The sequence below is a fragment of the Schistocerca cancellata genome, chromosome 1 (genome assembly GCF_023864275.1).
Source record: "Schistocerca cancellata isolate TAMUIC-IGC-003103 chromosome 1, iqSchCanc2.1, whole genome shotgun sequence".
Lineage (NCBI taxonomy): Eukaryota > Metazoa > Arthropoda > Insecta > Orthoptera > Acrididae > Schistocerca > Schistocerca cancellata.
The window spans coordinates 706,352,677-706,365,919 of record NC_064626.1 but is presented as its reverse complement, the minus strand read 5'-3'; the positions used below and the strand labels follow the sequence as shown (position 1 = coordinate 706,365,919).

At 44.5% G+C, this 13,243-nt stretch overlaps 1 protein-coding gene across 1 annotated transcript in view; it reads left to right on the top strand.

The window, feature by feature from the left end:
* The window catches only part of LOC126184735 (CUB and sushi domain-containing protein 3), a 556,957-nt gene that overhangs the window by 299,740 nt on the left and 243,974 nt on the right, over positions 1-13,243 (top strand). The window contains exons 2-3 of the mRNA XM_049927276.1: positions 957-1,083; positions 11,549-11,607. Of these exons, the coding sequence (XP_049783233.1) occupies positions 957-1,083; positions 11,549-11,607 (186 nt within the window). The remainder of the gene's footprint in view (positions 1-956; positions 1,084-11,548; positions 11,608-13,243) is intronic.

Genomic DNA, 13,243 nt, shown 5'->3' with positions numbered 1-13,243 from the left:
GAGATTTCCACACTCCTAAACATCCCTACGTCCACTGTTTCCGATGTGATAGTGAAGTGGTAATGTGAAGGGACACGTACAGCACAAGAGTGTACAGTCCGACCTCGTTTGTTGACTAACAGAAACCGCCGACAGTTGAAGAGGGTCGTAATGTGTAATAGGCAGACATTTATCCAGACCATCACACAGGAATTCCAAACTGCATCAGGATCCACTGAAAGTACTATGACAGTTAGGCGGGAGGTGAGAAAACTTGGATTTCATGATCTAGCGACTGCTCATAAGCCACACATCACGCCGGCAAATGCCAAACGGCCTCTTGCTTGGTGTAAGGAGCCGTAAACATTGGACGATTGAACAGTGGAAAAAAGTTGCGTGGAGTGACAAATCACGGTACACAATGTGGCGTTCCGATGGCAGGGTATGGGTATGGCTAATGCCCGGTGAACGTCATCTGCCAGCGTGTGTAGTGCCAACAGTAAAGTTCGGAGGCGTTGGTGTTACGGTGTGGTCGCGTTTTAAATGGAGGGGGCTTGCACCCTTTGTTGTTTTGCGTGGCACTATCACAGCACAGAACTCATTGATGTTTTAAAAGCACCTTCTTGTTTCCCACTACTGAAGAGCTATTCGGGGATGTTGATTGCATTTTTCAACACGATAGAACACGTATTCATAAAGCACGGCCCTTGGCTGAGTGGTTACACGACTAACATGGCTTCACTCCATACAAATACTTTCAGAAAAAGTCTTCCTGACACACATATCTATTAAAGTGTCTTAAATCTTATAGTCTTAAGTCCGACACACTAAAACCGTTCATACAGAGTAGTTATTTCTGAACGGGTGTAGAGAATGAATGAGCTAGTTGCCTGTTAAGTGGGCCAGTGGAGCGCCTGCTACAGCCCTCGCTGTCGGCGACACCTACTGACGCGTTGCTGTTGTTGTTGCTGTTGCAGGCGACGGCGGCCCCCGCTGCGGCCACCCGGCGGTGCCGCTGAACGCGCGCGTCGCTCTCAGCAGCGGAGGCCTGGCGCCGGGCACCACCGCCTCCTACTCCTGCGACCCCGGATACGAGCTCTTCGGGTAAGTGACGCGCGCTCTGCTGGCGCCGAGAGGCATCCCTCACTAATAAAAGTTGACTCGGCGCAACATCTTCGCGCGTCTGCCAGGACCAGTCACGTAACGCGATTTTGTTTCTATGGCAACGTCTCAGTGTTGCCGCAGCTATGGCTTTCGGTCACTGTTGTGGCACTCGTTAACATTTCGCGATTGAAAGCTGAAAACAGCGCTGTTAGCTGTGACAGAACCTTTCTCGCCGTATGCAGTACAGTGCCGGCGGCACTATGGGCCGTCGACGTGCTGTTCTTCTTCGCGGTACAGCGCAAATGTTGGCAAGGCCTGCTCTTGTATCGTTGGTAGCAACCAATTGGAGACAAGTGTTTGTGAGCTAATGAGTTAGCCAGAAAATAAGAAAATACGAAGCGCTTTTTACACATACGTTTTTGGCCGAATATCTACGTTTAAGACGTAAATGAAGATCAGAATACGATATTTCACCTTTGCTGACGGACGCACAAGACTTATTCGCTTTGTGTAGACGGCTCTGTCTTTAATTTTTACTGTTGCGGCATATTTACGATTCTGTTATCGATATATCGAGCAATTAGTTTTGTAAAGGCCTCGTCGCTCCTGCTTAGGAGGCTCAATTGCCACTGTTGTTACGGTAGGGCGAGTTTGTGAGTTTGAGAAATGGTTTCTGGTGCAGTACACGGCCAAGACAATTTATCCTTACCACTATTACTCAGCTATGCCCCAGGGTCAGGTAACAGGATACGAGAACGAAGGTTCTACAACACTCCAACAAATTAGCAACAAAGTCACACAAATGAGTTAAAAAGGTTTACTTACCTTCATGTCTTGTGGAATACTGAAGTCTGCAAGACTGCATATACACACAACAAAAACAGTTTTGCATCACCCCGGTTCCCAAAACTCCTGAAGATAGACGTACACTGTGGATATTGTATCACAGACACAGTCCCTTTGACTGTTCAGAGATGTCACTAAATCCTAAATCCGCCCAAAGATGTAAATAAACATGCATGAGCAGCGCCTATTAGACGCATGGGGTCCGACAGCCGATCAGTTCCAGTCATTCCAGCAGGAAGGAGGTACACAGCTCGTGTTGTCTGTAATTCAACCATGCCTAGACGGTCAATACCGCGGTTCGATCGCGTCCGCATTGTTACTTTGTATCAGGAAAGGCTCACAACAAGGGAAGTGTCCAGGCGTCTCAGAGTGAACCAATGCGGTGTTGTTCGGACATGGAGGAGATACAGACAGACAGCAACTGTCCATGACATAACTCGCTCAGGACGCCCAAGGGCTACTACTGCAGTGGATGACTGCTACCTGTATATTATGGCTCGGAGGAAACCTGACAGCAACGCCACCATGTTGAATAATGCATTTCGTGCAGCCACAGGACGTCGTGTTACGACTCAAATTCTGCGCAAGAGGCTGCATGATGCGCAACTTCACTCCCGACGTCAATGGCGAGGTCCATCTTTGCAACCACGACACCATGCAATGCGATACAGATGGGCCCAACTACATGCCGGATGGACCGCTCAGGATTGGCATCACGTTAACTTCATCGATCAGTGTCGCATATGCCTTCAACCAGACGATTGTGCCCGCATCTCGTGGTCGTGCGGTAGCGTTCTCGCTTCCCACGCCCGGGTTCCCGGGTTCGATTCCCGGCGGGGTCAGGGATTTTCTCTGCCTCGTGATGGCTGGGTGTTGTGTGCTGTCCTTAGGTTAGTTAGGTTTAAGTAGTTCTAAGTTCTAGGGGACTTATGACCACAGCAGTTGAGTCCCATAGTGCTCAGAGCCATTTGAACCATTTGAACCAGACGATTGTCGGGGACGTGTTTGGAGGCAACCCGGTCAGGCTGAACCCCTTAGACACACTATGCAGCGAGTGCAGCAAGATGTATGTTCCCTGCTGTTTTGGGGTGGCATTATGTGGGGTCGACGTACACCGCTGGTGGTCAGGGAAGGCGCGGTAATGGCTATACGATACGTCAATGCTGCAGCCATATCGGCAGCATATTGGCGAGGCATTCGTCTTCATGGACTACAATTCGCGCCCCCATCGTGCACATCTTGTGAATGACTTCCTTCGGAATAACGACATCGCTCGACTACAGTGCCCACATGTCTTCCAGATATGAACCCTATCGAAAATGCCTGGGATAGATTGAAAAGGGCTGTTTATGGACGATGTGACCCACCAACCATTCTAAGCCGAATCGCCGATGAGGAGTAGGACAGTCTAGACCAACAGTGCCTTGACGAACTTGTGGATAGTATGCCACGACGAATACAGGCATCCATCAATGCAAGAGGACGTGCTGTTGGGTATTAGAGGTACAAGTGCGTACAGCAATCTGGACCACCACATCTGAAGCCCCGCTGCATGGTAGTACAACATGCAATGTGTGGTTTTCATGAGCAATAAAAAGGTTGGAAATGATGTTTATGTTGATCTCTATTCCAATTTTCTGTACAGGTTTTGGAACTCTCGGAACCGAGTAGTACAAAATTCTTTTTGTTATAACACAAAAGGGACTCTCAATGACTCGGTGCAAATAATCGTAGGTAAACTTCATAGCAAACGCAGTTTACAAAACTGCCTGTTCACTTCTAAGTGTTCACTAGACGACGTTCCCTGTATAAGGCAGCCGTGGACGATGATCTATAACCAAGTGGGCGAGAGCTGCTCTTCTATCTTCCGAGTAGGCTTCTGTCCGTCGTCATTCGGTCATTGATGGATTGTACTCGGCTGGTAATTGGCCGAGGCGAAGTCGATATCTTCATCCTCAGCGCCGCCCGAGGCGCTGGCGGAGCTCGCACAAGTGGCGAATCTCTAAGGCTCTAGCACCAGCTCAAATCTTTGCGCCTGTGGTGCTCTTTCCCTGGCTGTGTCTTGTTCGGACGACACAGCAATTTGTATGATGAAATATTACTAATTTTTTTTCTTAACTGTAAATTGTTGTGTTGGTGGCTGACAGCAATGGATTATTCGCGTTTTATGGACGGCTCATTATTAATTTCCTGCTTACGCTGCATTTTGGCGTTCCTATTATAGATGTGTATAGGCAGTTTGGCGTTTCACATGTTGAAATAGTCATTACAGTGTCTATCTAAATTACGTAAATTTGTTTTGTGACAGGTAGTCTGATAGCAAGTAATATATATATATATATATATATATATATATATATATATATATATATATATATATATATATTATCGAGAAACAGGGCAGAGAGCGCCACGGACATGGTATGTGAATGGGGCGGCAATAGTGAAACGTTATGATAGGATCTCGAGAAATTTGAATCACTACCTTCTTCTCTGAAAGCGAAAATATTTTGTTGATGCCAACCTACATAAGAAGAAATGATATCGCAAAGAAAATAAGAGAAATCAGAGCTCGCAAGGAAAAATTTTAGTTTTCATTTTTCCCGTGCGCCGTCCTAGAGTGAAACGGTAGAAAAAGAGTTTGAAGGTGATTCGATGAACTATCTGCCAACCACTTCAGTTTGAATTGCAGTGTAGTTATGTATATGTAGATGTTCTTCGATTTTATAACTGCAGTCTGATTTCTGTACAATTTGTAATAACCTTTCGCTCCCTGTACAAATGCTATAAACGTAGGTTTGTCTTACTTCAACCTATCTTCTGAGGTAAGTCTTATGGTCCGCACTACCCTCTGTGTCCCTACACTTCTCCGGAATGCAAACTCATCTTCCTCAAGGTCGGCTTCTTATCAGTCTGCCCATCTTCCGAAAATAACTCGTGTCAATATTTTTTGCCGTGATTTGTTAAACCGGTGCTTCTGTAGCGTATATACCGGTCAGCACCTGCCTTCTTTGGAATTGGAATTATTATATTCTTCCTTAAGTCAGAGGGTATTTCGCCTGTCTCACAGATCTTGAATATTAGATGGACTTGTTTTGTCATGACTCACTGTCCCAAGGATAAATGAGTGATGGTATTGCACAAACTCATAGGTATCAAGAAATAATGAGGGGAGCGAGCGACAGAGAGAGAGAGAGAGAGAGAGAGAGAGAGAGAGAGAGATACTGACGGTCAAGATTCGCAGGCAGTAGAAGGTTTTGGCTGTTATCCGAACGACACCTTAATCTCTAAGGGTGCCGGCCGGTGTGGCCGAGCGGTTTTAGGCGCTTCAGTCTGGAACCGGGCGACCGCTATGGTCGCAGGTTCGAATCCTGCCTCGAGCATGGATGTGTGTGATGTCCTTAGGTTAGTTAGGTTTAAGTAGTTCTAAGTTCTAGGAGACTGATGACCTCAGATGTCCCATAGTGCTCAGAGCCATTTGAACCATTTTTTGACCTCTAAGGTCGGCGACGATCATCGATCGGTGACACCATCGTTAAATTAGTACGTGTAGTACCGCAGCCCACGAGTAATAAAACAAACTAAATAATTATTCTATTATCCTGACGCTTCGATAACCCTAAACTGTAGGTCCATGTTGCTTGACGGCAGACTATAACAATCGCGGAAGTGCGTGTTGTGTTGTCGAAGTCCAGCTAAAATATTAACGATGACGGTTCTCTCTGGGTTGTGTTTGAAGACTCCTATCCACAGAAAAACAGACTACTAACCCAAGTGGAGGAAATTCACGTGATCAGCTTAACTGGGTCTCTTTTCAACAACTTCATGAAGGAACTGCTCTGTGATGTAATGTTTGTAGGGTCCGGAGACTTTGTTTACGGCCACTTCTACTTTGGTGGTGAATTACGTGCATGAACCCAGGCTTCTTTTGCAAAAGGGTTTAGTTTTAATGGAAATCGCAACCGTTCAAATGGTTCAAATGGCTCTGAGCACTATGGGACTCAACTGCTGTGGTCATAAGTCCCCTAGAACTTAGAACTACTTAAACCTAACTAACCTAAGGACATCACACACATCCATGCCCGAGGCAGGATTCGAACCTGCGACCGTAGCGGTCGTGCGGTTCCAGACTGTAGCGCCTTTAACCGCTCGGCCACTCCGGCCGGCAAATCGCAACCGTGAAAATAACTGGTAACTTACACTGAATTGACTAAAGCCGTGGAATACCTTCTAATGTCGTGTCGGAACCCCTTTTGCTTGATGTAGTGCTGCAGCCCAACTTGGCATGCACTCAAAAAGTTGTTGGAAGTCCCGTGCAGAAACATTGAGCCATGTTACCTCTATAGCTGCCCATAATTGCGAAAGTTTTGCCAGTGCAGGATTTTGTGCACGAATTGGCCTCTCGATTGTGTCCCATGGGTTTTTATATCGGGCAATCTGGATGGCCAAATCATTCACTCGAATTGTCCGGAATGTAATTCAAACCTGTCGTGAACAATTGTGACTCAGTGACATGGCGCGTCGTCATCCATGAAAATTCTATCTTTGTTTGGTAATATGAAGGCCATAAAGGGCTGCAAATGGTGTGCAAGTAGCCGAAAATAACGATATCCAGTCAATGATTGGTTCATTTTGGCAGAGAACGCAGTCCACTCCATGTAAACAAAGCCCACACCATTATGGAGCCACCAAAAGCTTGCACAATATCTTGTTGACTACTAGGGTCCATGGTTTCGTGGAGTCTGCGACACACTCGAAACCTACCATCAGTTCTTACCAACTGAAATTTGGACTCATCTGACCAGGCTACGTTTTCCCAATCGTCTAGAGTCCAACCGATATGGTCACGAGCCAAGGAGAGGCGCAGCAGGCACTGTCGTGCTGTTAGCAAAGGCAATCGTGTCGGTTGGCTGCTACCATAGCCTATTAATGCTGAATTTCGCTGCACTGTCCTAATGGAAGCGTTCGTCGTAAGTCCCACATTGACTTCTGCGGTCATTTCACGCACTGGTGCTAGTCTGTTAGCACTGACAACTTCATGCAAACGCCGCTGCTCTCGATCGTTAAACGAAGGCCGTCGGCCACTGTGTTGTCAGTGGTGCGAGGTAATACCTGTAATATGGTATTCTCGGTATTCTTTGCGCCCCCTTCACATGTGTATCTTGGAACATTAAATTACCTATTTTATTTACGAAACATCATGTCCCATGCGTCTAGCTCCAACTACCATTCCGCTTTCAAACTCTGTTAGTTCCCACCGTGCGGTCATAATCACGTCAGAAGCCTTTTCTCATGACTCACCTGGGTACAAATGACAGCTCCGTCAATTCACTCCCATTTGATACCTTGTGAACGTGATACTACTGTTACGGTACGTGTTCATATCGCTGTTCCACGACTTTTATCACCTCAGTGTAACAACTGAGCTGGAAAAATCAGGGAGAATAATATAATACCCGAGAAACACCATTACGTTATTGATGTCTCTCGATTACTTAGATCACGCTTATAAAACTAATATTCAAATTTAAGTACTTGATAACAACTGACTTTTGTATGTTAATTTTAGCTTAGGTCCCTTAATTTGCTTGTTTATACCCGATTGCTCATAATAAACATGATATCGGCACCTACTGTGGGTGTGGCATCACAGGGTGGAGGGGGGGGGGTTATAGACGTTTGATAAAATTCATGCCCATGCGTTCATATATGTACCGAGCCAGATAAATGATCGAAAAAACAGTGTTTAGATTAAATAGCAGAACCTTTTTATATCGACTCCCGCCGCCGAACGAAGATAATTAACTGATCGATTACTCTGCAGGTAATAAGTCTACATATGCTGTTCCTCAGATTCTAATCTTAGCGTAGATTCCCACATGAAGAGCTTCTTTTTGTTTTTTAACTCGTGATTTTCCATACGTTTCTTTCTCTTCACCGATTCTGCTGAGATCCTCCCTACGCATTATCCAACACGCACTTTTCAACAACTTCTACAGCAATACATCTCAAACGCTTCGATTCTCTCCTTTTCGAGTTTTCCCATAGTCGGTGATACGATACCATACAAAGCTGTGCTCGAAACGGACAGTCTCAGAAATTTCTTTCATATATTTACATATATTTAGGTATATCAACAGACTTCTCGTTAGCCAATAATGCTCGTCTTGTCCACTTTTTTCCCTCCTTGCTTCGTTCTTGATATTTCATTTTACTTTCAAAGTAGCAGAATATCTTCACTTCGTCTGCTCCCTGCTCAGCAACTTCTGGTACTTCCATTACTTTCGCCTTTCTTCGTTTTACTCTCAGTCCATATTCTGTACTCATTACACTGATCATGTAATTCAGAAGGGCCTGGAATTCTTCTTCAGTTTCGCTGAGGACTGCAGTGTTGTCAGCGAATCTTATCATTGATATCCTTCCGCCCTGACTTTTAATCCGACTGTTGAACCTGTCTTATATTTCCGCCAACACGTCTTCGGTGTATAGATTAAACAGTAGGGGTGAAAGGTTGCACCCCTTTCTTACACTCTTTTCAATCCGAGCACTTCATTCTTGGTCTTACAGTCTTATTTTTCTCTGTTGGTTCTTGTACACATTGCATACTACACTTCTTCCCTACAGCTTGCTACTATTTTTCTCAGGATTTCGAACATCCTCCAGCGTTTTACATTGTTGAACGCTTTTTCTAGGCTAACAAATCATATGAACATGTTTTGATTTTTCTTCAGTCTTGCTTCCACTATCAAGCGCAACGTCAGGACTGCTTCTCCGGTGTCCTTTCCAAACTGACAGGCATCTGACTTGTCATTAATTTTCTTTTGCATTCTCCTGTAAATTATTCTTGTCAATAACTTGGATGCATGAGCTATTAAGGTTATCGTGCTTCATTTCTCGTACTTATCTGTTCCTTGCTGTCTTCAGGGTTGTGTGGATGATATTTTTCGGAGAGTCTGATGGCATACGTCCAAACTCATAGGTTCTGCACACTAACTTGAATAGTCGCTTGGTTGCCACTCCCCCCCGTCCGCTCCCCCATGATTTCAGGAATCTTGAATCGTGAAGTAATGTTACGTATCCCTTCTGCATTATTTGATCGCACTTCTTCCGAAACTCTATTAAACTCTCGTTCTAAATACTAAATCCCCTATGTCTTCTACGTAGACTCTCATTCCTTCTTTATTTTTCATTTCACCGAAGATTGTTTTGACTTTTCTACATGCCGAATCAGTCGTTCCAACTGCCACTTCTTTTTCAGTTTATTTACAGTCTTTTCGCCTTGGCTTCTCTGCCTCCCTACTTATTTATTTCCCAACTGCAAGTGCGTTAAATTTCTGTGCTCCTAAATTTCCCTCTATCCTTGCCTAACCCGCCACACTCTACAGGGCGCACAAAATGTCAGAACGTATATCCTTCCTTGTATTAGTATTAGTGCGCATACGCTAACACGATATCGTGTCATTTTACGTCTTTGTTTTACCTTATACCTATCTTGCATGCTTATTGAGATTTAAGAGGGCTGTTCCAAAAGTATCCGACTCTTATTTATAAAATCACTCTTTATTCGGACACAATAGTTTGAGACTAGTCACCTTCAGTGTAGTCTCCTTCATCCTCTACACACCTCTCCCAACGGCGCTGCCACTGCTGGAAGCATCGTTGGCAAGCCTCTTTTGGTATGGCGCGCAGCTGCTCCGTCGAATTCTGTATGTCTTCCCTGTTCTGAAATCTGGTCCCTTCCAGAGTTTTTTTCAGTTTAGGGAAAATCCAGACGTCACTTGCTGCTGGGCAAGCGGAATAGGGAGGCTCACAAAACATAGCCATGTTGTGTTTGACCAATAAACTCTATGTTAAGTGAGAACCATTATCGGGTGCGTTACCGTGGTGAAGGAGCCAACTGCCCGCTGCTCACAAGTCCGGCCGTTTGCGCCTCGCTGCTTCAGGAAGGCGATGCAGAATCTCGTCCTAGTATGCCTTATTGACATTAATACCTCCTACAGCGCACTTGTGATGGATCACGCCACTGGTGTTAAAAAAGGCGGCCAGCATGACTTTCACATTGCCGCGGACCTGTCTCGCTTTTTTGCGTCTCGGTTTCCGTTGTGATGACTGGACCTTTGTTTCTGGGTCGTACCCATAACACCAGGACTCGTCATCAGCGACCAGTGTGTTAAGAAAGTTGGGATAGCCTGTGCGACCTCCGAAAGAAGCTGCTCAGTTATTAGCAACATTGGCACAAATTTTACTGAGATCCTCCCAAGGTTCGAGTGTTTCGTTAAAATGGAATTGCCAGCTGCTGTGACGGAGTGGTTCTAGGCGCTTCACTCCGGAATCACGCTGCTGCTACGGTCTCAAGTTCGAATCGTGCCTCGGGCATGGGTGTGTGTGATGGTCTTTAGGTTAGTTAGGTTTAAGTAGTTTTAAGTCTAGAGGACTGATGACCTCAGATGTTAGGTCACATAGTGCTTAGAGCCACTTTTTGAAAATGGAATGAATGGATCCTATACTAATTTTGACCTCGTCTGGAAGTTCTCCGATCGCGATTCGTCCCTGCTCCATCACCATGGTCCTTACTGATCAATAACAACCTCATTTGTGGTTGTTGGGGGCCTACCTGAAAGTGCTTCGCTCTTGACTTACGAGCGGCCATCTTTGAAGCGGTTGAACCACTCCTTTATCTGTGTGGTGCCCATTGTTTCGTCCCCAAACACTTGTCGAATCTTGCAGATTGTTTTAACTTGATAATCACCAAACTTAAAATAAAATTTGTTGGCAGTAACGTTGTTCCACCTTTTCTATCATTTTTCGTACAGCACAAAATACGACGACAGCCACTTACACATGTTCACTTGTCAACGGCTAGCCAGCGACCTGTTGTTTCCGCAGTCGTCAAAAAAGTCAAGCACTACGTGTGCCTACAACGTAGAGAGAACACGGGTCCCAACACCGTTGTTGATTTCAACAGTAAAAAATACGCTCGGATACTTTTTGAACAGTCCTTGTACATTAATATGTTTCACTATATAATTAAAATAGTGCTACTGTAACGTAGCGACTTCTAATTAAAACCTGCTGCGGTCGCAGGTTCGAAAATGGTTCAAATGGCTCTGAGCACTATCGGACTTATCAACTGAGGTCATCAGTCCCCTAGAACTTAGAACTACTTAAACCTAACTAACCTAAGAACATCACACACATCCGTGCCCGAGGCAGGATTCGAACTGCGACCGTAGCGGTCGCGCGGTTCCACACTGAAGCGCCTAGAACCGCTCGGCCACAACCCAAACGACTACGGAGGCAAGTTTCTTCCTGTAGTACAAATACCCATAAACGGCGCAGTAGCCATGAGTTTCAACTTTGAACTGCTGTGCAGTTTCGTAAGTCCACAACGCTACAGGCATCATCTTCGGCGAGTGATGGTCGCAAATTACTGGTGCTGAATGTAGACAGAACATTAGTTGCTTATCTGAGCGAGTAGAAAACGCTGCAGCGTGTAGTTACGGGACCTGCCGCACGCAGCGGTCGCCGGCCTGCCGGCCTCATGCATTATGTATTGTGCTGAAGCTAAAGCCACAAACACTGCGGCGCTTATGCAGAGAGTGGTGGTGGTGTGTTGCAGGTCTCCGACGCTGACGTGCTCGCCTCGCGGCTCCTGGCAGGGGGACCCGCCCTTCTGTGGTGAGTACCGCGCCCGCTGCTCCCTGTAAACACGCTAAACGCCCTACTCCCGTGTTCCAACTGCAGCGCAAGAACATCTAACAACCCTACCACAACAAAGGTCAAAAATTAATTATGATTGTAGTGTTGCTCACGCTGCTAAATATTGCATTTTCGGGCAACAACAAAGTTATATTATGTGGCAGATGTCATTAGAGCACAGTTAATAAAGTCATTTCTTGAAATAATGTATAAACTAGGCACTCATCTTTTCGTGTTTCCCACGCTGGTCTCGTTGTGAACTCATGGCTCAATCGTCGAAAATCTAGGTAGTGATGATTCCAAGCTCGGATGCAAAGAAGCCTAGGTGTTATTCTTTGATATTCAAAAGTTTTATAGATGTGTTTCATAAACCATTCTTGAAGATTAAACTTCTGCAAGTTAGGACAATGGTGATGTAAAAAAGTAATCAGCCCTCCGAATTTAAGTTACACTTCTTTTCTATTACTTTTGTTGCAATATCACGTAACTCGTTCCAAAACATCACTTCACAATATAAAACATACTTGAAAATATCTTCCTCACTGTTAAAGTTCACATTTCATAAACTGACTACAATTTGCGCCTTTTTAACATGACGACCAAAGCTTGACCCTCTAATAACCCGCTTACGCGCCCAAAAATCAGAGTTCAAGTACGTCAAAGATCATAGTGACAAAAGAAAGAATACACATAAGAATAATATCATTGCATTGCAATATATACATATCGATGTATCGAAGTACCTCTACATTAATGAAATCAAATCTGAATGTTGTCACAGAAATATGTTAACTATTTTACAGAAACACAGTAGAATATTGCTGGTACCGAGAGGTTGAGGTGAGGTGCCGTAATGGTTACGTAATTAAAGTACCATTACAAACAGTACTCGCCATTAGCGACGTTACCAAGGCAAAACTTGTGCTACGACTGAGGTGTTCGTAAAGCGCTCCTTTTCGTAGAAGTGCGACGCAGCCGTCCAAAATAAAAGGAGATTGGTGTAATATTCTACAATCATTTATATTATTTCATCGTACAGGGATGAACGAGATATCTCTATAAAGTTTTTTTTAATCGGCATAATTGCATACTGATTTCGTGCTAAAATTTACTGTTTGTGTAAAATTTTAACATAAAAGAGAGTTTCAACCATCGTTGGCAAAAGAGCATTACGGATGCACAGCTCCATAGCCATATTTTACCAAGCTAAGTTATTAATCGCGAATAAGAGACTCCGTTTTCATATTGTCCTATTACAAATACCATTTTATTTAATCGTCTTTCTGAGACAGCTATTAGTTTGTACATATTTTATAAAATGCGTGACATGCAAATGCTGACTTTACTTGCATTTTATTCCGACCGGTTTCGGTCATGAGCTACGTTCACAGTCGTCGAAATATTAATCTGCAGCCAACATTACATGTCAAAACTAAAAGTATCGTTCATTTCGAACGTTACATGTGTGATATCTCTGTGAAGAGCAACTAACTGAAAAGAATCAACACAAGAAAAAACTGTTTGTTCGGTTTGAGAAAAGCAAACGAGGAAGACGCAAGAAAACAAAACATCTGCAGCCGTCCTTACGATGTCATTCATTTTATAGCTACCAGTT